The sequence below is a fragment of the Gopherus evgoodei genome, chromosome 17, assembly GCF_007399415.2.
Source record: "Gopherus evgoodei ecotype Sinaloan lineage chromosome 17, rGopEvg1_v1.p, whole genome shotgun sequence".
In the NCBI taxonomy this organism is placed as follows: domain Eukaryota; kingdom Metazoa; phylum Chordata; order Testudines; family Testudinidae; genus Gopherus; species Gopherus evgoodei.
In genome coordinates, this window is record NC_044338.1 from 19,186,645 (window position 1) to 19,211,334 (window position 24,690).

General features: G+C 54.6%; 1 protein-coding gene across 1 annotated transcript in view; it reads left to right on the forward strand.

The window, feature by feature from the left end:
• SSC4D (scavenger receptor cysteine rich family member with 4 domains) overlaps positions 1-24,210 on the forward strand; it is a 52,624-nt gene extending 28,414 nt beyond the window's left edge. Inside the window, exons 3-12 of the mRNA XM_030537025.1 lie at positions 7,025-7,060; positions 7,883-8,188; positions 9,938-10,009; positions 10,481-10,795; positions 18,964-19,044; positions 19,561-19,635; positions 20,104-20,415; positions 21,240-21,317; positions 22,715-23,067; positions 23,540-24,210. Of these exons, the coding sequence (XP_030392885.1) occupies positions 7,025-7,060; positions 7,883-8,188; positions 9,938-10,009; positions 10,481-10,795; positions 18,964-19,044; positions 19,561-19,635; positions 20,104-20,415; positions 21,240-21,317; positions 22,715-23,031 (1,592 nt within the window). The 3' untranslated portion in view covers positions 23,032-23,067; positions 23,540-24,210. The remainder of the gene's footprint in view (positions 1-7,024; positions 7,061-7,882; positions 8,189-9,937; positions 10,010-10,480; positions 10,796-18,963; positions 19,045-19,560; positions 19,636-20,103; positions 20,416-21,239; positions 21,318-22,714; positions 23,068-23,539) is intronic.
• The last annotated feature ends 480 nt before the right edge of the window (positions 24,211-24,690 follow it).

Consider the following 24,690-nt stretch of genomic DNA (forward strand, 5'->3'; position numbering starts at 1 on the left):
TTCATGTCTTGGATGCTGAGGTCTTTGGACAACCCGGCCCTACATTTCCCACTGTAAGCTGCTCAAAGCTGAGCCCCTCTGAAAACCTGGCCTTCGGTTCAGTGCCCAAGTGGGGAGCGGAGCTCTTTTGAAACTGGCCATAGTTGTGGGTGCAGAGCCCTGGAAAACTAACCCCCTGCCCCCCTGAATCTCTCTAGACCTTTGGCTTGCCTTGTCTAGTTAGATTCTAAGCTCTGGGGCAGGGAGTCTTTCTTACTATGGGTATGTACAGCACCTAGCACAATAAGGCCTCTATCTCGTCTAGGCCTCTAGGTGCAGAGAAATAAATAATACTTACGATGATACTGTCTGGTCACAAGCTTTCCTGCGGCCCGTAGATTCCTCCAGAGTGGATAAAAGCTGGATTTTTTGTGGCTAACTTAGGACCCTCTGAAGCCATATTTGTTACCCTCAAGAGGCACAAAAGGCTAGTGGCCCAATTTGTCTCACGCCATGAGAGTCGTCTTTAAATTATTCTCTTCCTGGCTGCAGCATCCGGCACATGAGTTACAGGACAAGATGCTTACGCTGAACTGACAACTGTGGTGGTGCTCTGCTTATGGGAAAAGGGCCAGACTGGAAAGAGCAGGATCGGGCGGATTAGAGGCATGAGGGGGGATACGGTAAAGAAATAAAACCTGCCGTAGAGTGAAAGACTCAAAGCAAAGGTTGAGGTGGTGGTAGAGAAAAGGCGGCCAAGGGATGACGTAGAAGAGATCCCGTGATCACATCTTCATGTTCTGTGACTAAGACAGGGATTTTCATAGATTCTCAGGCCAGAAGGGACTTTTGGGATCATCTGCTGACCTCCTGCATAGGCCAGACCAGAAAATTGCCGTGAAATCACGTAAGGAAACAGCCAATTTAAAAATTGCCAGTGACAGAAACCGTTAGTAGATTGTTCCAGTGTTTAGTCACGCTCGCTGTTACAAATGTGAGCCTTCTTTTCAGCCTGAGTTTGTCCAGGTTCAACTTCCATTGTCTCCTAGACTGAAGAACCTGTTGCTAAATATTTGCTCCCCATCTAGGTACGTATAGATTGTGATTGTCACCCCCTTAACCTTCGCGTCAAGTCTTTGGAGTCTTTCACCATAAGGCAGGTTTTATTTGTTGGGAATTGTTTTCCTGAAAGGTGGAAAGGGTCTAACTTTCAGGTCTGAGCTTTCTATGGAGGTGGCCTCTTCATCAGAGCGGATCCATGGTGGGTTTTCTGCAGGAAATAAAGCTTTTTGGACCAATTCAAGAATGCCGGGGAATAGACCCAGTGATTGTAAATGGATTGCGGCCTGAGTGAAACAGTTCAGTGCTCAGACCTCGTGTGAGAAGCACACAGCACCACTCACCTTTAAGGCACTTGCCGTGTGCAGTGGTCTCTGGCAAGCGCTGAGGGGCCCAAGAACTCTGTGCTCCGTCATGCTGTCCCCTGAGTGCAGGGCGCGTAGGTTGGGGGTTCTGGGCCAGATGCTTTAGAGAGAGAGGGCTGAGCCGGGACACTGGAGTCCGGGTCTGGAGCTGAATGGCTCCTGAGGTCATGGGCGATCCGATCCCATGTCCCAGTTTGGGTCCCTCTCTTTGGTTTGCTACTCAAAAGCACTCAGCAGCCCGTGCTGGGGATGGCAGGCTAGCAGGGAGGCCAGCAGGAAGCCTTGTCCCATGGCGGACCTGCTCAGAGCTGGTTCTGGGGGCCCAGTGTCCATCCCAAGTAGCAGGCTGGGGTTTGAGTAACTCCATGGGGTGGGGAACCCCACAGCTGTGGAGCCACTGAGAGCAGATGCAGCCCAATGGGGAGACGCCAGCCTTCCCACAGCCAGAGCAGAGACCACTCCAGCCATGCCCTCTCCCCTGTGCAGGTGTCTGGGAGGTCAGGCCACCTCCTGGCACCTGGGGAACGCCTTAGGCTGGGGGAGTTCCCACCTGGGAGGAGCCTTGTGCATTCCAGCCCCTTCCCGCGGCCAGAGAGGCCCCGCCGTGGTTCAGAATTGGGCCCAGCCTGCTTTTTGGAGGTGCAGAGGGCTCCCCAAGGTGCAATGCAGAAGACAGACCCGGCCTGGCATCGCAGCCATTGACTATCGGAGCCACTGGGTGTCATCATTGCACTGTATATCCCGGGAATGTCGCCAGTTCTCTGTGCTCCCTGGGGGTAAGGTTTCCAATGGTGGGCATAGAGAGCTCCTATCCTCTGGCCTGCCCGACGGTCTGGCCTGCCCCACGATCTGGCCTCCTGTGCAGGCATTGTGCCGCCATTCTGAGTGGTAGCTTTCTCGCCCTCGTTCTGGGCATGTGCGTGAGGCCCCGGAGAATAAGGTGTCTGTCTGGCTAAGCACACGGAGATGTGACCGAGGAGAGACTGGTTGGGGGGTTAAACCCCCTGGCATCCTGGAGCGGGGTCCTCTGGGGAGCCCTTGGCAAAGTCCAGCTGGCTCAGGTCTGAGGGACTTTTCCTGCCTTTCTGTGTGGCCAGCTGTCCCTGGCTAGACTAGGGTGACCAGATGTCCCTGTTTTAAAGGGACAATTCTGATATTTGGGGCTTTGTCTTATAAGGGGGCCCATTGCCCCCCACCTAGTCCCGGTTTTTAACACTTACTGTCTGGTCACCCTATGCTAGAGCAGCCCAGTCAAAGATGGCTTCGAAGTGGGGCTCAGACACTTAGGCCAGGCCTACACTACAGACCTGCATCGTTATACCGACTGTAACCTCCCGAGTGGACAGCGCTATGTAGATGGGACAGCTTCTCCCGCGGGCATCGCTTCCGCCTCAGGGGAGGTGGGTTAACCATGCTGACAGCAGAGCTCTCTCCTGTTGGTGTAAGAGCTACACGGGTGCTGCCCTGAGCTAGTGTGACTCTTTGCCCTGGCAGTGCCGCAGCTTGTGGCCAGGGCAGGTGTTGAAGAGGAAATCCTTAGGGGAAGAATTGCCTAGATTTTCTTCCACCAAAGCCTTCCCCCGGATCGCCATTTCAAGTGGCACATGCAACAGGGCCCACCCCATGGCATCCCATGAGATCCTGCAATTGGCTTTAAAACAAGGAGATTTTTTTTTAAAACATTGGTTTCTTTTTACTTTCCCTCTGACTTTGGACCCATTGGTGCTTCACATGTTTTCAAGCTTTTCTCTGCAACTTACTTAAAAAAAAAATGCAAGCTGAGACTCTCACTTACTCACAAGACTCCAGGAGTTGGGGCTTTAAGGGAAGTGCTAGGTGCTCCACGACTCAGAATAGAATTGCAAGAACTGGTGACGCTGCGCAAGCCAAACACGGGGTGGCACGTGGTGAGCCTGCTTCTGAGCTCGTGTCGATTGTCACTGCTGCCTCACCTTCAAGAGAACAGTCCCGACTGGCACCAGCTGAGGATCTAGCCGTGCCTGTTGAGTTGGAAGGAGGGACAGGCGTTCCAACCAAAAGCACTTCCCATGCTTTGTTTGCCCGCTGGTGCAAGGTTCTATGAAAAGACTTTGGTTTTCCTAATTAAACAAATGAGCTGCCCATCCCTTCTGCAGCACCTGCTCCTCTCTGGTCTGCAGGGATCCAACTACACTGCATATGGGGATAAACACAGGCTGAGAAGGGGTATTTCTCAGGCAGCACTTCAGTTCCAGTTTCCCAGAGAGGATCAGTTACTGGAATGGGATTCTTGCCTGTGATTTCCCCACTTGCTTCTCCCCTCCGTCTCCAGCTACATCTAGTGTTTCTTTTTTTTTTAACGTGCATCTTCTCCTCTTCCAGGACTCAGCCAGACTGTCTCTGCTGAGGAGCTTTGACAGACAGGGGAGCAGATCTCCAGTGTGACCAGCCCCCCCACAGGTCTCTGGGCTCTCTGCCAGATGTTCTGTTTGATTCCTTGGCAGCAGAACCTGTAGCCCGAGTCCTTGTGCAGTCATTTACACCAGTGCAACATGGGTGTAACATGCAGCTAGATCAGTGGGAGCATTTTACACCACTTTACTGGTGTAAATGCCTGGACGCTGCAGAATCTGGCCATGCATTGGTGATCTGCGCCAGTCCAGTACTCCTGCCCTTGAACCTTCCTTCTTCAAGGGACCAGCCTCCCCTGGGATTGCTGCATTATGCTGTTGCCTGGTACTGATCATGGGCCCAATTCACTTTGTTCTGCACCTTTTGTTGTCATCGATGCCGTGGGGAATCAGGCCCCCTTGGGGAGGAGGGAAGTTCAGCATTCCCCCGGGCCAGAGGGCAGACGGAACAGCCTTCTGCATTCACAGCTCTGGCTGCTTCACATTCAAGTGGCAGCATTACCTACCTGTCAAGCAGGATGCCTGTGTGTGGCAAAGCCCACACTGGCCCAGCCATGACCCAGAACCTCAGCACCCCTGGGGCATCTGCTCTATTGTTGCTCACCACTTTCTCAACCACTCCTCTATAGCTGTGTCTAGAATGGCACCTGCTGTCACTGCAGCTGGACAGCTAGGTTAGCTCCGACTCCTCACCCATTCAGATGGGAATTTCTAGCACCGTCGGGCAAATTGGAGTCTGTAGACCCAGACTCTGAGTTTGCAATATTCGTGACCTGACTGTGGCTAGGTAGAGGGATGGATTGTGGCATACTAGGAGTGTGACCTAGTGGCAGCTGCTCTAAGCTAGGTATGCTCAGGTTCAGACCGTACCAGGAGAGGAGATAGCCCAAGGAAGCCAAGACGCTGTGGCGAAGTGATGCTGGAGAATTGGTAGGAGGTGCCCTTCCTATTGGATGAACGCCTGGCCCCACTAAAATCCTTCCTCGTTGACTTCATGTCCCCCTCTGCATCAGGGATGGACTAATACCCCACTGGTGGTGATAGAGGGTCTGTCTTTCAGATGAGATCAGAAGCTGGTGCTGACCCAGTGTGCTCACAAAGGAGCCGCTGGCACTTTCCACCTGAGTCAGCACATTAACCCAAGTGCCAAATTCCAGGGATTCCTCCCAACTCCTCAGTGGTTTCCAGGGGATAACTTCTCTCCTGTTCTGTTGTGGTTTAGAGGCTGCCACCTTCCACCCCACTAGTAGCTGCCTCTCAGCAGAGGGCGAAGTGATCTGTGCATATAAATAGACGGAGAGCTTGTTGGCTTTGTTGTGTTTTTTAAAGATAGTACTAAGTAAATAATAATACTTAGCTCTTTACATCAGTAGATCTTAAAGCTCTTTACCAAGGAGTTCAAGGTCATTATCTCCATTGTAAAAATGGGAAACGGAGGCATGGTGATTTGGCCAAGGTCACCCAGCAGACCAGAGGCAGGAATAGAACCCAGGTCTCCTGTGTCTCACGCCTTGGGCACTAGGCTACACACTTGTCTCCCTTCATTTTTATCAAACAGGCTGTTAACTGTGTAACCGGGGGGGGGGGGGGAAGAGTGACAACATTATACCCAGATATAAAAGGGTCTTTCTGTCTGAAAGCTGGTAACTCTCAAGTGGGAGCCAGAAGAACAACTTTGATTCATTTAACCTGCTAATGATACACCTTGGTGTTTCTCTATGGCCTTTTGTCTAAGGATCTCCCTACACCGACATTAGGGAATTGATGCCAAGCACTCGTTCTATCTCTGTGACCCTGACTCGCAGCATGACAGTAGGCAACTCACAGCCCTTGCTCCATGCCTCAGTTTCCCCATTGCTAAAATAGTGACAATAACAATGATCTCTTTTTGTGGGAGTTTTTCTTTTTAAATCAACTGCTGTATCTCTCCTGCTTGCCAATTCCCACGCCCCACCCAGACCTCAGATCTGTGTGGAAAAGGGAAGAAACAGGTAAGTTGAAACTTGAAGTGCTCAGATGTTGGGAGACTAACTCTTTTGAATTGTCTCAGGCAGAAGCAGCCAAAGCACAGATCACGGAGTTCTATATTGCAGCAATCTGTGACCGGCCTCGCTGGGGGGAGAAATTCACCCCTACACACAGAGGCCTGGCTCAATGCCTTTGCATCAGTCCTTTGACCCTGTATTTTTAGGATTTGAGTGATGCGCGAGTTTTGTGCTGGGTCTTTGCACAGGGGAGAATTTCATCCTGCTCTGACTAATCAAGCAAGCTCCAGTGGCTGGGCTAACACAGTTGCCCTAACAATTTCACCAACTGCTAGTTGCTTTCCCGGTTTCCCAACTGCTTCCTCATTCCACCGAGCTCCAGGGTCCAGATGCCACCACAGCAAAGACGGTTCTGCTAATACACTCAAACGTGCTAGTGCAAAGATAGCTGCATGGGACAACAAAACAACTCCCCTTAGGTAGAAGCCGCTGAGAAGCCATGTGGTCTGGAGTGTGATGAGTGAACTATGGCCAATGAGATAACAAGGACTCCAGAAATGTTTCCCCTTTAATCTGTGACAAACCACAGACCTCAGCAGTGGTAGCAAAGACCCTGTGGGGCAAATTCTGTCCTCTGCGACTTGTTTGCACCTGTTACTGTGCATGGAAGGGAACACTGTATAGTTAACTGAGAGGAGTGAAAGCCCTGCTGGGACTGGGATATGTGTCAGGGCCGCCCAGAGGGGAGGGCAAGTGGGGCAATTTGCCCCAGGCCCTGGGCCCTGCAGGGGCCCCCATGAGAGTTTTTTGGGGGCCCTAGGGCAGGGTCCTTCACTTGCTCCGGGGGCACCAGAAAACTCTCACAGGGCACGGGGCCCTGAAGCTTCTTCCACTCCAGGTCTTCGGGGGCAATTCGGCGGCGGAGGGTCCTTCCACTCTGGGACCCGCCACCGAAGTGCCCCGAAGACCCACGGCGGGGGGTCCTTCTGCCCCGGGACCTGCTGCCGAAGTGTCAGGTCTTTGATGGCAATTCGGCAGTGGGGGGACCCCAGGCCCCCTGAATCCTCTGGGCAGCCCTGATGTGTGTTATACCTGATGCTAATTTACTAAGTCATCCTCCTTAGCACTCATGCTGCTTGGTAAGATGGCACGAGTCAGTTCTGATATCCCTTATCCAATAACCCTTTCCTGGCTGTGGTCTCCTGGCACACCAACAATTATTGATCCTTTTCCTTCTCCTTTTCAGGCAATGCCTCCGCTTCTGCTCCATTGTCGTTCCCAGGTGAGATCTTCTCAGAACTGCTTCTGGACGAAGAGTTTTGTACCCGAAAAATGGGGTTTTGTCAAAAATGAATATATTGGGGAGTGGGGAAATGGGGATGAGATTTTGAGTTTTGCTTTGAAAAAACCAAATGGATTTAAAATGAAAATTTTGATGAAATCTTTTGTGGAGGCAAAAAACCCCCTGCTTCCTGACAGGAAATATGACTGGAAGCCATGGGGGAATTTTGCAGCTTCCTGGGCTTGTTCTGGGCCATATTGCTGAGCGTCCGCGGCTCTAGTGAATGACCGACTGATTCAGCAAGGCAAACAGTGTGTCATTTATACAGATGCATGTTCTGTTTCTAATTATTTGACAGATCATTTATGTGTGGCTGATTTCAGCCCAGGAATGATCCATGGATTGGTTTGCTGTGAGTATTAGCAATTTGCTACCTGCACCAGGTGACAGGTCACCCAAGTCACATGATAACATTTCTCCTCCCTCATCGGACGATTCTCTAACCCAACAAGAGCTTTCAAGATGGCCGAGTGAATGTGTCCGTTGCAGTAATGTAGTCCTGACCCTTTGCTTCCCTCAGACAAATAGAAACCCACTCACCAGAATCAAAGCAAATGCCAGCAAGACAGTAGCCTACTACTGGTATCAACTAACGGAGCTACTCCCTTTGCTTAAGTAGTAGCAGTCCAGGATTTGGTGCAGAAGGTCATAGGTTCAAACATCTGCTGATGACCCCTGGTGGGAGTCATGGTGCGTTTGTTACCTAATTAGGGCTAGCCTGTTGCCTGGTTACTTGTCTCATTGTGACCTTCCTCCTTGCAGAGGTGCGGTTGGTCAATGGGCGCAACCGGTGCCAGGGGCGCGTGGAGATCCTCTACAATGGCTCCTGGGGGACGGTGTGTGACGATGACTGGGACCTAGTGGACGCCAATGTGGTGTGCCGCCAGCTGGGCTGTGGCCATGCCCTCGCCATGCCAGCCACCCTGACCTTCGGCCACGGGCGGGGGCCCATCTTCCTGGACAACGTGGACTGCCGAGGGAGGGAGGTGGCCCTGAGTGAGTGCGGGAGCCGTGGCTGGGGCATCCACAACTGTTACCACTATGAGGATGTGGCCGTCACGTGTAACGGTAAAAAGGTTTGGTTCCATCCTATGGTTGGGGCAGGGCAGTGAGGGGGTGACATAACTGATGCCTCTTCAGACCCAGCAGCCCACTTGTCTCATGTCCCTCTTGTGACTGACTCATAGGACTTCCAGTCAACGGTCACCCTGGCTTCCTCACCAGGGCCCCTGTGCCCGGCACTGGGCTCTCGGAGGAGATGGTGCCACAGAGCTGGGCTGTTGGGGATCAGAGAATGGGCCAGAACTGAGCAGCCCCAGGGCCTGGCTTGGGTTGATTAAACTGACCCCCCCACCACATCTTTCTGGCCTGCCCTTTGCTCTCACTCCATCCTGGCCCATGGCTCCACATTCCCTGCTCTGTGACCTCCCTTAGGGTAGGTCTGTCCTGCAATAAGAGGCAACTGCAGAGCGTGTAGATGTACCTGGATCTAGCTAGCTTGAAGAACAAGAGCAGCAAAGCCGCAGCAGCGTCAGCTACCCCTTTGAGTACGCACCCTGGGTCTCCGGAGCTTTGTCCATCGGTGCAGGAGCAGCTTCACTGCTAGTGCTAGTGGCGCGAGCTAGCTAGTGCTTTCTACACTGCAGTCGGGACAGCGCGTGTAGACGTACCCAAGCTAGCTCTGATTGGAAGGATCACAGACCCAGTAAGGTCTAGTTTTTCTCTGCTGGGCCTGGTTTTTTTTATTCCCAATCACTCAGAGACCAGGGGCTCCCCTCTCAGACCTAGTCAGGGTGATGGAGGCAGATGCCTGGAGCTGAGCCAGATCTGCAGACAGATGCCAGCCCAGACCTAGCAGAGAGGCAGTGGATTTGTGATCCCTTAAGGGGCAGGGACTGATTGATTGAGGAAGGCGTCCAGCCTTGACTGGAGGAAGGGGGCTGACCTGGAGGGGAAGGGGTGGTGCGTCTCAGGCTGCAGCTGTGAAGGGGGGTGGGAGGAGCTGGTCGGGAGGCGAGCTCAGGCCGGCTATTGGGGAGGAGATCTCTGGAGGCTTGGTGGGTTGATCCTGCTGCTGAATGTCCGGGCTGAAGTACTCCGCTCAGGCCATTGGGGGTTTGTCCATCGCTGTTCATAGCTGGGATGCTGATGAGAGGGAGGCAGAGGCCAGGTGCTGTGTGAAAGAATTCCCAGTGTGTGGGGAGAGGGATCCCAGGGGCCAGGGCCAGCTTTTGACCCAGAGCAAAATGTACCCTGCTCACCGGTGAGCGCAGCCATGGGGGTGACGCTGCCCTGTCTGGGGCTCCTCCCTCCTGCCCAGACTGAGCTCAAAGAGACAGACGTGAGTGCTGCTCCGCTAATAATGAGTGACCAGCCGTCCAGCTAGCCTGCTCTGCAAGGGAAAAATGACCCTTCCCTCTAGCACTCAGCATTACACACGAGTCTGAATAGCACTTAGCCCATCTGCATCGCTTTGCAAACACGGACCAATCCCCAGCGGCAGGATTGAGTGTCATTGTTCTCAATTTCCCTCACAGAGAGGTGAGGTGACTCCTCCAAGGGTGGTCCAGGTCAGAGGAAGGATTCGAACTCGGGTTCTTTGCTCAGCATTGCCGGCTCTCGCAGGTTGATTGCGAGTCTCCTGATATTTGCCATTTTTCTAGCTGGCACAGCCACGTGTGTGAACATTGCTGCTCTCCCCTGGGCTCTGGAGGCTGGGGCAGCGTATCCAGCGGGTGTATTTATTACTGGGTGTGTGGGAAAGGAAAATGAGTAAAGCCACCCTGACACCCAGCCTGCCTCTGGTTCTCTTTGCAGAGCTCTCCCCAACCCGGGCAAGCAAAGGACCGACAAGCAGAACCGCCACAGCCTCCCTGCAGAACGGGAAGAGTAAGCATGTCAGAGATCGGCTTCTCACTCCTCAGATTCCTTCCCTGCCTCCTACTCATTGTCTGGCATCTTTCCGCCGAAGGCCAGGCCAGGGCACCCAAGCAGGACAGGTAGACTCTTCCCATACCTTACCCCCAGGTGTGGGCCAGCTCCTCCACTGAGAGCAGAAGAGGCAGGTGAAACCAAGGCTAAGGATGACCCCAATGAGTTATTGAGGCCCCTGCATTGCAATGGGGCTGCTGCGTAGAGCAGGGGCTGTCCAGAGCGGGTCTCCCACTTTGCAGGCAGGACGTCCCAACTCCATGGGCTACTTTTTGCTGTCACGTGCAAACTCACATCTCACTTGCTGCTCCCCATCCCCTCTAAGCCTCCTTCAGCACGGCCTGCTCCTGTCGCTCCCGTGGGATCCTGCTTGGTGCTCTGCCTGCCCCGGGGAGAGCCCTGACACTAACCCCAGCTGCCCTTGTGCAGGTGATGGCAACATTCGGCTGGTGAGCGGCGCCGACCCCTGCCGGGGCAGGGTGGAGATATTCTACCAAGGGACCTGGGGCACGGTGTGTGACGACGACTGGGGCATGAGCGACACCAGTGTGGTGTGCAGGCAGGTGGGCTGTGGCCGCGCCGTGGCACACAAGAGCAACGCCTACTTCGGCTACGGCACGGGGCGCATCCTGCTGGACAACGTGAACTGCGAGGGCAGTGAGCCCCGCCTCTCGGCCTGCTACAGCCTGGGCTGGGGGATCCACAACTGCGGACATCACGAGGACGCGGGGGTCATCTGCACAGGTAAGGGACCAAAGCCTCATGGGAACGGCCGCCATCTTGGCTGACCCGCCGGGGATGGGACCGAGGCGCAAGCGTGTGGATTGGGCGCGGAGAGGGCCATGCTGATTGGAGGATTACCACCCTCTCCCATCCAGAGGCAGCTCAGCACAAGCGTCTGAGCCATGACAGTGCCAGCCCTGGATAAGCCCTGACCGATGCGATAGTGCCTCCTTGGCCAGCATCGAGACCAGTCCTCCAGAGCAGAATGCCTGAGTCTCTACAAGTAGATCCAGACCTATGGGGGAAAGGGGCAGGGCTGTAGTGGAATTGGACCCTCTGTAAATTGGCTCTGGAGAGGAGTGAGTAGCACGCACCGAGCCATGGGTTTCGTCCCCGGTCACCACTACTGCTCAGGGCTGTGCAAAACAACCCTACTCTGATTCCTACGATCATGACGCTAAGTCACACAGGGAGACTGGCGGGGCAGGGACTTGAAAGTAGGGCTCACAAGGCCTAGGGGACTAGCCACTAGACCGTCCTTCCTCGTTACCTGCTAGGCTGGAACCCAGGAGATGGATAAAACACAATGGAGAGAGGCTGGGACTAGTCTGAGCAGCAATTGGCAAGGGAAATGACTCTGGCTGTCTGCAGCTTCGCGGCGCTGGTGGAAAACAAGCTGCCTTGGTCAGGAAGTGGAGTGATTGGCTGTCAGCTGCTGGGCACTCAGCCATCCCCGGCTTCCCTTTCTCTTCCCCTCTTTCAATTATCTATCTCTGTTGATTACCATTTATAATGTTAATAATCCCCTTGAATTCCCTTATTATCACAGCTAATGACTGGCACACTAAGTGCCGTCACTTTTGCTTCCCAGCGATTAACTAACAAACAGGCTGATGGGTGCAAAATGAGCAATTTCTCAGGCTGTTCCTTTCTTGCCTAACTAGCCATTGTTCTGCAAGCTGGGGAGATGGAAACGCTGACCCAGAGAGCCTCGGTGGGCCGGCGTGTATGGGGGTGGGAGCTGTTCTGAATGGGGGCACCAGGTCCACAGAGCTGGGAGAACGGAACCTCTAGGGGAGATCGGCAGCCAGGCGAGAGAGGGGGCCTTGGTCCTGGCCCGCTGGGTGGAGTGAGACATCTAGGCAGAATGGGCTGGAGTGCTGTGGTGCACTGTACCTGGGCCTAGCCGCCGTCACTGCCAAGCCCGGTCAGGTGCTACAATATTAGAGTTGCGAGGTGTCCTGTTTTCGACCGGAATATCCAGTCAAAAAGGGACCCTGGTGGCTCCGGTCAGCACTGCTGACCAGGCCGCTAAAAGACCGGTTGGCCACAGCACCAGTGGAGTGGGCAGGCTCCTTATCTGGCTCCGTGCAGCTCCCAGGAAGCTGCCAACCTGTCCCTCTGGCTCCTAAGCAGAGGGGCAGCCATGGGGACTCTGCGTGCTAATCCCACCCCGAGTGCTGGCTCCACAGCTTCCATTGGCCAGGAACCGTAGCCAATGGGAGCTGCAGGGGCAGCACCTGCGGTCTGGGGCAGTGCATGGGGCCACCTGGTGCCCTGAGCTAAGCACTGCCTGGAGCCTGCACCCCAAACCCCTGCCCCAGCTCTGAGTCCCCTCCCACACACCTATCCCCTTGGCCCAGCCTGGAGCCCCCTCCTACACCCCAAACCCCTCATCCCCAGCCCCACCCCAGAGCCCGCAATGCCAGCCGGAGCCCTCACCCCCCACACACACCTCAACCCCCTGCCCCAGCCTGGAGTCCCCTCCCGCACCCTGAACCCCTCACTTCTGAGGCCACCCTACAGCCTGCACCTCCAGCCCAGAGGCCTCACTCCCTCCCACTCTTGCCTCAGCCTGGAGCCCCCTCCCACACTCCCAACCCCTTGGCCCCATCCCGGATCCTGCACCCCAATCCCCTGCCCCTGCCTGGTGGAAAATGAGCGAGTGCGTGAGGGCGGGGCAGAGCAAGCGATGGGGGGTGGTGGAATGGAGTGGGGGCGGAGCCTCAGGGAAGGGGCGGGGCAGGGAGCAGGGCAAGGGTATTTGGTTTTGTGCGATTAGAAAGTTGGCAGCGCAATGCTACATGGAGCCCCGCGTGCTGGGATGGCTGCTCATGTCATCTGCACCTCAGTACTAATGGGGGGGAGTCGACTGCGAGTTGTGCCATTTCATGCCAGCTAGAAGGAGCTCTTGGGCATGTGGCAGGTGGCCCTGTGCTGAGCAGCACATGGCTACCTTGAGCCTCCAAGCAGCATGGTTTGGTAGCCAGCCCCCTTCTCACTTCGCTGTGGTCAATGCCTCTGGCTTCCCCTGGGAAAGAGGTGAGGAAGGTGGACCCCAGCATGCCGGCCACGCTCCGCCAGGGTGGCAGCAGGACAGGTTCACCCGCTTCCTTTCCAGCCGTGGGCCCAGCTCTCTGCAGCCCACCTCATTCTCACTGAAAGGGAAGGACGACTATGTATGTGGCTGAGATGGGAACTCGGTGGGTTGAGTGGGGGACCTCCAGAGCTGAAGGCATGAATCTCTCTAGCTTGAGCTAATGCACCAGACTAGCCTGCTGTAACACACCCGTAGCCTCCGGGAATCTGGATAACGGGGCCTGGCAGAATTCAACGTTGTTGTTTTTTTTTTTGACACTATTGACTCATAACATGGATATTTATTGTAAAATTTGTATGTATTGACATATGCCTAAAATGACGGCTTTTAAGCATTTTTTAAATTTTGACCAATTTGAATGTTCACAGTTGTGGGACATTACAGGGGTCAGTCAGTAGGAAGTGGCTGGGTAATTGTTTAATGACAGAAGAGGTTAAGATTCCAAAGGTTAAAAGCTTTGTAACCGTTCGCACACAAATTGTCAATATCACAGGTCAAAATATGCAAAGTAAATAACCTGAAATCAAACTCTAGTAAGTCACCAACTGGCATTTTTTGTACAAGTTGAACCTCTCTGATCTGGCTCCTCAGGACCCGACCGGAGCTGAACCAGAGGATTTGCTGAACCACAGGAAGTCAATGCAGAGTGCCAGCGGGTCTCCATAGGCACGGGAAATAGGGGTGCGGGGGGTGCTGCAGCACCCCCAGGCTTTGCACCCAATGTGGCCCCCCGCTGGGGGGCTCTGATGATGGCCCCAGGTCCCAGCTGCCAACCCCTTGTCCAAGGCCCCAACCACTGACCCCAGGTCCTCCCCCTCCCTCCTGGAGCTTGAATGCTGTGAATCAGCTGTTTGCGGCACTCTGGAAGCGCTGGGAGGGAGGAGGAGGAGTTGGTAAGCGCAGGGCCGCGCGGCGTGTGAGAGGCTCGGGGAGGTAGAGGGGGGAGCTTGGTGTTGGTGGATGTTCCGTACCCACTAATTTTCCCCCATGTGTGCTCTAGCCCCGGAGCACCCGTGGAGTTGGCGCCTATGCCGGCCCATGGATGTTGCCGGCCCATGGACCGCCGGATTAGAGAGGTCCAACTTGTACGCTCCAATTACTATTGACAGAAATATTTTTTCAGCGGTTTGGGCATGTATAGGGAAATGGATGTTTACTGACATTTACCAATAAAAATCAAATCCTTCCAATCCATCGTCTAACACACACTGATCCCAGCCCGTGGGTTACCTAAGTGCATTTAGCAGGACACTAAGGCCTGGTCTACACTACGCGTTTATACCGAATTTAGCAGCGTTACACCGATTTAACCCTGCACCCGTCCACACAACGAAGCCCTTTATATCGATATAAAGGGTTCTTAAAACCTATTTCGGCACTCCTCCCCGACGAGGGGAGGAGTGCTGAAATTGGTATTGCCATGTCGGATTAGGGTTAGCGTGGTCGCAATTCGTGGGTATTTGCCTCCGGGAGGTATCCCACAGTACACCATTGTGACGGCTCTGGAAAGCCATCAGAACTCGGCTGCACTGGCCAGGTAGACAGGAAAAGCCCCGTGAACTTTTGAATTTCATTTCCTGTTTGGCCAGCGTGGAGAGCTCACCAGCAGAGGTGACCACACAGAGCTCATCAGCACAGGTAACAATGCAATCTCCTGAGAATGGAAAAAGAGCTCCAGCATGGACTGCACGGGAGGTACTGGATCTGATCGCTATATGGGGAGAGGATTCCATGCTAACAGAACTCCGTTCCAAAAGATGAAATGAAAAAACATTTGAAAAAATTTCCAAGGCCATGATGCAGAGAGGCCACACCAGGGTCTCAGTATAGTGCCATGTGAAAGTTAAGGAGCTCAGACAAGCCTACCAGAAAACCAAGAAGCAAACAGAAGGTCCGGGGCAGGGCCAAAAACATCCGCTTCTACGCTGAGCTGCATGCAATTTTAGGGGGGTCCACCACCATTACCCCACCCCTGTCCGTGGATTCTGAGGTGGGGGTGGTAATCTCAGCCATGGCTGAGGATTCTGTGGATGGGGAAGATGAGGAGGAAGAAGAGGAGGACTATCTTGGAGAGAGCACACAGCACTCTGTTCTCCCCAACAGCCAGGAGCTTTTTCTCACCCTAACGGAATTACCGTCCCTGCCCTCCCAAGCCACTATCCCAAACAATGAAGCCATGGAAGGGACCTCTGGTGAGTGTACCTTTGTAAATATAAAACATGGTTTAAAAGCAAGCTTTATTTAATGATTAATTTGCCCTGAGGACTTAGGATGCATTTGCGGCCAGTACAATTACTGGAAAAGTCTGTTAACATGTCTGGGGATGGAGTGGAAATCCTCCAGGGACATCTCCATGAAGCTCTCCTGGAGGTACTTCAAAAGACTTTGCAGAAGGTTTCTGGGCAGGGCAGCCTTATTTCGTCCTCCATGGTAGGACATCTGACCACGCCATGCATGTAGCAAGTAATCTGGTATCATTGCATGACAAAGCCTAGCTGCGTATGGTCCCGGTATTTGCTGGCATTCAAGCAACATCCGTTCTTTATCTCACTGTGTTATCCTCAGGAGAGTGATATCGTTCATGGTAACCTGGTTGAAATTCAGGAATTTAATTAAGGGGACAGAGATGGTTGGGCTGTTTGCCTGTGGCTTAAAAGAAATCCTTCCCTGCATTTAGCCAAGCGGGGCGGGGGGTTTGTGTGATTGGCACTGAGCTTTTTCACATTTGGCTAGCTGGGATCTTCCCTGCTACCAGCCATGCGGTGCGGGGGAGGGTGGCTAGCAGCGATCTTCCATGATACCAGCCATGTGGTGAGGGAAGGGGTAAAGTGATCATCCCAGAGAATTGGATGGGGGCGGTTCTGGTGCTGCACGTTAACAGGAAAGAAGCAGCACTCAACGGGCTTTGCTTGCTATTTGGGAAAGGAGGGCACCGGATATATGAAGGCTGCAGAAGCCGAAAGACAATGGCTTACCATGGCCGCATGCAAGCCGAATTCTGATGCTCGGAGCTGCATCTGTGATCTCTATAACACCAAAGCCGCAGGCACTCAATATTGAGAAGCAAAATGTGTCCTTGTAGTGAGATCACATATGCTATGTAAGGTGAACAGTGGTGTTCACCATGAAAGAGTATAAGCATTGTTCTGTAAAATGTATCTTTTTAAATACTTCTCTCCCTTTTTTCCCTCCCTCCTGCAGCTGCAAATTTTTCAAGTCTCCCTCCTCCATCCTGAAGGCTATCTTAGATAAGGCGGCGGGGAAAAAAAAGATGTGAGACAATGTGTTCTTGGAAATCATGGAAGTGACCCGCAATGAAAGAGCTCATCTGAATGAGTGGAAGGACGTGGTATCAAAGTACAGGAAAGATGCCAGTGACCATGAGGACAGGAGGGACCAATGTGAGGATAGGAGGGACGAACATGAGGAGAGGAGAGACGCTCGAGATGAGAGGTGGCAGCAGAAAGATCTGAGATGTTGGGATGCATCTCTGGGGCTGCTGCGTGATCAAACAGACATGGTCCAGCGTCTGGTGCAGCTTCAGGAACGGCAGCAGGATCACAGAGTGCTGCTGCAGCTTCTGTATAACCGCTCTGCTCTCCCCCCTCACCATGTTCCTTAGCCTCCTCACCCACCAGATGACTAAGAACGTGTGGGGGAGGCTCCGTGCACCCGCCCATTCCACCCCAGTAGACAGCCCAACCAAAAGGCTGTCATTATTTTGAAATTTTTTTAGTGGCCTTTTCCTTCCCTCCTATCCTCCTCCCAAACCCCACCCAGGCTACCTTGTCAGTTCTTGCCCTCTTTTTATAATTAATTAATAAAGAATACATGATTTTTAAACGAGAGTGATTTTATTTCCTTAAGAAGGACGCGGTAATCAAAGGGGGAGGGTGGGTGGCTTACAGGGAATGAGTCAATCAAGGGGGAGGGGGGCTTCATCAAGGAGAAACAAACACAACAGTCACACTGTACCCTGGCCCGTGATGAAACTGGTTTTCAAAGCTTCTCTGATGCGCACCGCTTCCTGGTGTGCTCTTCTAATCGCCCTGGTGTCTGGTTGCGCGTAATCAGTGGCCAGGTGATTTGCCTCAGCCTTCCACTCTGCCATAAAGGTCTCTCCCTTACTCTCACAGAGATTGTGGAGCACACAGCAAGCAGCAATAACAATGGGGACATTGGTTTGGCTGAGGTCTGAGCGAGTCAGTAATGTGCGCCAGCGCGCCTTTAAATGGCCAAATGCACATTCTACCACCATTCTGCACTTGCTCAGCCTGTAGTTGAACAACTCCTGACTACCGTCCAGGCTGCCTGTGTATGGCTTCATGAGCCATGGCATCAAGGGGTAGGTTGGGTCCCCCAGGATAACTACAGGCGTTTCAACATCCCAACTGTTAATTTCTGGTCTGGGAAGTAATTCCCTTGCTGCAGCCGTTTAAACAGAGCAGTGCTTCTGAAGATGCGAGCGTCATGAACCCTTCCCGGCCATCCCACGTGTATGTTGGTGAAACCTCCCTTGTGATCCACCAGTGCTTGCAGCACCATGGAAAAGTACCCCTTGCAGGTTATGTACTGGGTGCCCTGGTGCTCCGGTGCCAAAATAGGGATATGGGTTCCATCTATCGCCCCCCCCACAGTTAGGGAATCCCATTGCAGCAAAGCCATCCACTATGACCTGCACGTTTCCCAGAGTCACAACCTTTCGTAGCAGCAGCTTAATGATTGCTTTGGCTACTTGCAGCACAGCAGCCCCCCTAGTAGATCTGGCCACTCCAAATTGATTCCCGACTGACTGGTGGCTGTCTGGCATTGCAAGCTTCCAGAGAGCTATCGCCACTCACTTCTCAACTGTGAGGGCTGCTCTCATCTTGGTATCTGGCATTTCAGGGCAGGGGAAAGCAAGTCACAAAGTTCCATGAAAGTGCCCTTACGCATGTGAAAATTTCGCAGCCACTAGGAATCGTCCCACACCTGCAACACTATGCGGTCTCACCTGTCTGTGCTTGTTTCCCGGGCCCAAAATCGGCGTTCAACCTGCCCCATTACCAGCATGATCTCCAAAGCGCAGGGGCCCCCGGTTTGAGGGAATTCTGTGTCCATGTCCTCATCACTCTTGTTGCCGCTCTGCCGTAGCTGCCGCCTCCTCGACTGGTTTTGCAGGTCCCGGCTCAGCATTGACTGCATGAGAATGCACGAGGTGTTTACAACGTCCATGATTGCTGTCTTGAGCTGAGCAGGGTCCATGCTTGCCATGCCATGGCGTCTGCACAGTTCACTCAGGGAAAAAGGCGCGAAACGGTTGTCTGCTACTTGCACGGAGGGAGGGGTGAGGCTGTACCCAGAACCATCCACGACAATGTTTTTTGCCCCATCAGGCACTGGGATCTCAACCCAGAATTCCAATGGGCGGGGGAGACTGCGGGAACTATGGGATAGCTATGGGATAGCTACCCACAGTGCAACGCTCCGGAAATTGACGCTAGCCTTGGTACATGGACGCACACTGCCAAATTAATGTGCCCAGTGTGGCTGCGTGCACTCGACTTTATACAATCTGTTTAAAAAAAATGTTTTGTGTAAAATCGGAATAATCCCATAGTGTAGACATACCCTAAGCTCTGAACACATGTTCCCAAGGCACCGGCCAGGGGCTGAAGTAGGAGCTGGAGGAGTGAAGAATGATTGACACATGTCTCTCTGTTCTCTGGACGGGCTCCTTTCTGGCTGCCCATCCTCTCAAAATGACTCAATGCAAACAAAGTTACGGCCGCTGGTCATATGGCCTCTGCCTCTACGTGTGTCTCCGCAGGGCTGCGGGTTTCAACGGGGGCACCATTCACCACCTTGGCTGGCCGGGACTACGGAGAGTCATTCACCGACACTGCCACAGGTAAGGCCAACGTGGCCCATTCCCCTATCCAGAGGGAAGATGCGTGCAGACACCTACAGCTCCAAGGCAAGTGCATTGATTATAGCAGCTACCCCATAACATTGTCCTGTGAAGGACACAGCTGTGATCCGAACCGGCTCATTGTCCTTCCTGGCCCAGCCCCCCGTACTGGGGAAGCAGGGCTCAGATCCCCTGTCCTGGGTTTTCTCCTCGCCTTCTCCTTTGGAGTCATCAGTAGAGACGCTGGGTGGCCTAGAGACACGGCTGCTGAGAATTCAGCACAGTCCAGAGTGCTGCTCAGGTCATGCCGGGCTTCACTCCATTCACAGCACTGGGTGGGTTCCACCCTGGGTCCCTTGTGCCAACTGCTCAGGAGCTCCGTTGGATCCTTTGGGCAGGAGGTTGCCTGGTGCGTGCTGCCATCGTGGGCGAGGGTGCCCCATCAACGGAGAACAGCCTGAGAGCAGGCTTTCCTCCGAACTCTCACCCTCCTAATGCCGCTGCTTGTCTTTGCAGTCACGGATGCCAGAGATCAGCCCTCGCCGGAGACTGAAGTGATCACCGTGGCCCTTCTGGCTGCAGGCAAGAGCAGTAAGTGTGTGCGCTCCCCGCAGGCGGGGCATTGGCTCCGGATGGCCCAGGGTGTGTTCAGAGATTCCCCGCAAAGCCCAAGCAGCCACACAGCATGCCTGCACTGGGCTGCCGAGGCTCGAATGAAAGCCTCGAGGGCCCCCCGTTCTCCGTCGCAGCCCTGCCGTATTCACTCAGCCCCTGCTCAACCACATGGAGCATGATGCGCCATTTATATGGCGGAGCAGAGGGTAGAAACTACGAGTCCCAGCAACGCCATGCTCTAGCTTGAGTCTAAAAGGGAGCACGGCATGCTGGGACCTATAGTCTCCCTGGGCCCTACCTCCTATCAAAGATGAGGGCTGGGGCTGCAGAGCACTGGGCTACACTGGGCACATGACTGTATCGCTCCCCACCACCTGCCTCAGCCAGAATCTCTCGACTTTCCGGCCTCCCACCTCACCTTTGTTCTCCGGGTCTGACCAACAGGTGGCAGCATCAGGCTGGTGAACGGGAACAACAGCTGCCAGGGCCGGGTGGAGGTTCTGTACCGCGGCACCTGGGGCACGGTGTGTGACGACGACTGGGGTTTCACCAACGCCCAGGTGGTCTGCCGGCAGATGGGCTGCGGGGTGGCTGTTGCGGCCACCATCCTGGGCTATTTTGGTTACGGCACTGGGCCCGTCCTTCTGGACAATGTGGATTGTGCCGGCCGGGAGGCTGACCTGGCGAATTGCTTTCATCTGGGCTGGGGGCAGCACAACTGTGGGCACCATGAGGATGCTGGCGTCATCTGCAGAGGTGAGATACATGTGGGTGCTCCATACAGCACATCCTACTCCGCCTCAATCAGTACGCAAGCTCCCTCCAAAGCTAGCCAGATCTGGGACCACCCCTGGGGAGGGAAGGTGAGCCTCGGCCGGGCGTGCCACCAGCAGCCGACCTCAACATGCCTCGGGCCCCAGGGAGTGCCATCCGAGTTCCTGCAGCCTCCCTGGGTATGCCGTGTGACCTGGGAACCCGGATTCCAGCCGCTCGAGTGGGAGATGGGCCACATGGGGTGTTTGGGGCACATCGTATGTAGTCCGGGGCTCAGGTTAGTTCAGGTTGGAATTGGAGGGGGCTGGGCTTTCGGTGAGACTCCAGCCCAGCTCGGTGGAATCCCACGAGACCCCGGGGGAATTTCAGACAAGCCCAGAAAGGCTCCTCCTGCTTCTGGATTCCCCCAGAACCGCAACCTTAGGGTCAGGTTCAGATGGGGGGATTCAAATCCAAGCTCCCAGAACTTCAGAGGGTTCAGGTCTCAGGTGCTAGTTTTGGCCCAATCCCTGGGTTTGAAGCTGGTCCTCATTTCCAGAGTGGCACCCACTACGGAACGGGATGCTGTCATTACATGTGACCGATAAGACCTTCTGCCTCCCCCGTGAATCCCAGTGCCTGCTGTCAGGCGATGTTTGCCCTTCCTCTGCTTCCCAACCACACCACTCCTCAGCAATCTGCAGTGCGTCTCCTCTCCCCGCTGCCTCGCTCCAGCCCAATCACTCATGCTCAGTGACATCCATTCCCAAGCTGGAAACCAGAGATGTCTGATCATTGTTCTTTTCATCCATCCTTTGCTGGAGCAGGTGTGGATGAGTCCGGAGACCCTTTCAGAGAAGATATTTCTGCGACCACCACCTCAGCCACAACTCGTCCCAAGGACGGTAGGTACCCCATGGGGCCATCTTCAGGCAGTCACAGGTCTCCTCCCAGAGAAACCCCCTGGGGCTAACGTTTGGCAGAGAAACCAGAGACAAAGGCAGCTGAGGGCTGGTCTAGATAATGCCTGGTCCTGCCTTGAGTGCAGGGGATTGGACTGGAAGACCTCTCGAGGTCCCTTCTAGTCCTATGAGTTTGATTCTATGATACCGCCCATGGCATTGGCTGAAACGTCGATCAGAAGTGATGCCTGCTATACCTGTGCTGTGGCATCATATGGTTGACTCCCTCCCACGGCATCTGTTATCAGTGGATCTCAAAGCACCTTTCCTGTAGCACAGGGGTGGGCAAACTTTTTGGCCCAAGGCCACATCTGGGTATGGAAATTGTATGGTGGGCCATGAATGCTCACAAAATTGGGAGTTGGGGTGCGGGAGGGAGTGAGAGCTCTGGCTGGGCGTACGGGCTCTGAGGAGGGGCCAGAAATGAGCAGTTCAGGGTGTGGGAGGGGCTCTGGGCTGGGACAGGGGGTTGGCATTGGGGTGCGGGTGGTGGGGGTGAGGGCTCCGGATGGAGATGTGGGCTCTAGGGTGCAGGAGGGTGGGACTGAGGGATTCAGAGAGCGGGAGGGGGATCAGGGCTGGGACAGGGTATTGGGGCACGGGACGGAGTCAGGGTTGCAGGCTCTGGGCGGCGCTTACCTCAAGCAGCTCCAGGAAGTAGCGACATGTCCCACCCTCTGGCTCCTACATGAGGCGTGGCCAGGTGGCTCTGCTGCACGCTGCCCCCTCCACAGGCTCTGCCCCTGCAGTTCCCATTGGCCCCATTTGCTGGACAGTGAGAGCTGCGGGGACGGCAATTGGGGCAGCGGCAGCGTGTGGAAACCCCCTGGCTGCCCCTACACATAGGAGCCGGAGAGCTGCTTTGGGGAGTCGTGTGGAGCAGGCCCCCAGTCTGGTAGTTTGCCCACCCCTGCTGTAGCCGCTGTCTATCCCAGTGAGGTAGATTAGCGGAGGAGGTTAAGCTGGGTGACATGGCATGGGTCACGCAGCCAGGCTGAGCCGGTAACAGAGTGCAGGCTTTCTTGCTTCCAGTCAGATGCTCTATCCACCAGATCGTACTGCTTCGAATGCCCAATGCTGCTATTGCTCCGACGGTGGCTCGGCTGAGTGGATTCACTCCCCATCTTACCGGGAGGAATCGAGGAAACAATTCCTTTGTATTAACCCCATTAAGGAGCAGTCTTGCATCCAGCTTGCTGGGATCGGGGGGCTGCTGCGAGTCCCTAGGAGGAAGGCAGAGGGCAGCTGGTTGATGGGTGGTGTTCAGATGCCAGGGTTCTGTTGGGCAGGGCCTCCGGCTGCCCCGGGTCCCCTCACCCCACGCTGTCCCACCCCTGCAGGATTCCTGCGCCTCGTGAACGGCAGCCATCGCTGCGAGGGCCGCGTGGAGATGTTCTACCTGTCCCAGTGGGGGACCGTGTGCGACGACGCCTGGGACCTCCGGGACGTCACGGTGGTGTGCCGGCAGCTGGGCTGCGAGGGCGCCCTGGCAGCCTGGGGGGAGGCGCGCTACGGCCCAGGCACCGGCTACATCTTCCTCGACAATCTCAAGTGCAAAGGCGACGAGCCCTCCCTGCTGCGCTGCTCCCACATCCGCTGGAACGTGCACAACTGCGACCACTCGGAAGATGCTGGTGCCCTCTGCGGGCTGCTATGACTGGCTGTGTGCCCATGGCCACCCAGAGACACACGGGTGAGTCCGGGGGATGAGTAAATCCTCTCTGTTTCCCCTACTGTGCCCCATCCAAGCCCAGGGCAGTAACGTGTCTGTGTGAGGGCAGACCAGGCCTTCAGGGTGAGTGTCCCCCTTTGCTGATTAAAGGACAGTGGCCAGTCCCAGGAGATGAGGGCAACCCCTGAGCTCAGACACCCGTCCCAGCCAGAATGAGTCCCGCTCTCCCGGTAGCGGAGCAGGAGTCGAACAGGAATGCCCCCCTGGGAGCCGTTTAAAGGCCAGCAGCTCTAAAGCAGGCCTAAAGCAAAAGGAGCCACCTGGCAGTGGTGCCCCTGGCCTGTCGCTCAAGATGGCTCAGCTTACTGGAGTGAGGAGCCAGGGGTAAGCGCTTTGGTTCAGAGGCCCCAGGATCTACCCTGAGTTGTCCTTTGGCCGATCAGCCGGATGGAAAGCCCTGGCTGTCAGGTGACATTGGCTGTTTCTCTTTCAGACCAACGCCGGCCCAAACCGTGGGGAATTCCAGATGCCAGTGACACCTGGCACAGGGCAGGTGGGCCAGCTGGTGCACCTATGGCACTGAAGTCTGTGGGAGAGGAACACCCGTGTGACCTGGCCATCGCTGTATATAGCATGTCTGTAACAGGCATGGAAACCCTATTCTCGCTGCCATGCCCAGCAGGTCCCACCCCACCCCAGGGGCACTGGCGAGTGCTACTTGGACAAGTGCCAGAGCCTCCTGCCTGGCCCATTACCCACGAGGCACAGAGCAGAACTCCAGCCGCTCATGGGCATCTCTGCAAACTCTCTGGCAAGGGAAGTTTTTGTCCCAAGAAAAACCCCAGAACGGAAGAAAAGCAAGAAGGAACATCGCTGCCCCGCAGCGTCTCTCTTGGAGAAATGGCAGAGACACACAGACCCAAGAAGCAGAGCCCATGGAGAAGGCAGAGAACTCTGGTGCCAACCTAGCATTGCTCGACTCTATGGAGAGTCACTGGCCTTGGGAGCTGGAACGGGCTATTCTTCAGGGTCGCTGGAGCTCAGATACTAGCTGTGGCCAGCTCTCATCCAGCCCACGGTGATAGTAACCAAGGGTCACATTTTCATATGTGCCCGTGTCCCATTTTCCAAAGTGACATAGAACCAGATCCTCAGACGTATTTAGGTGCCTAAGACCCATTGGTTTCAATAGACGTAGGAGTCTAAATACCATTGAGAATCTGGGCCCTAGGGTATTTAGGCACTTAAAGATGTAGATCTCAATGGTAATTATGCGGGCAGGTGCTTTAGAAAATCCCGCTAACTGCTTCTGCATCTTAAAATCTGGCCCAAAATCCCATGAAAAGCCAATGGAGCTAAGATCCTAAGTCATTTTTGAAAAGAGCCGGGCCTTGTAAGTCCCATAGGAGCCTCTGAAAATCTCGCCCCACATCCTGTTGCAATTGGATTTATAGGAGATGTTTGGCAGCAGGTCTCAGTCCAGGTCCCTGTGGCCAGGTGTTCCCATCAGAATGACCCACCACCCTGCCATGGCCCTCAGAACTGATCCACGGGCAAAGCTCCTGGTCTGCTCCTCGAAAGGGTGTTTGTGGAACTGCCTCTGGATGAGCCATTTGCAGGCCCCTTTGTGCATTAGAAATCTAG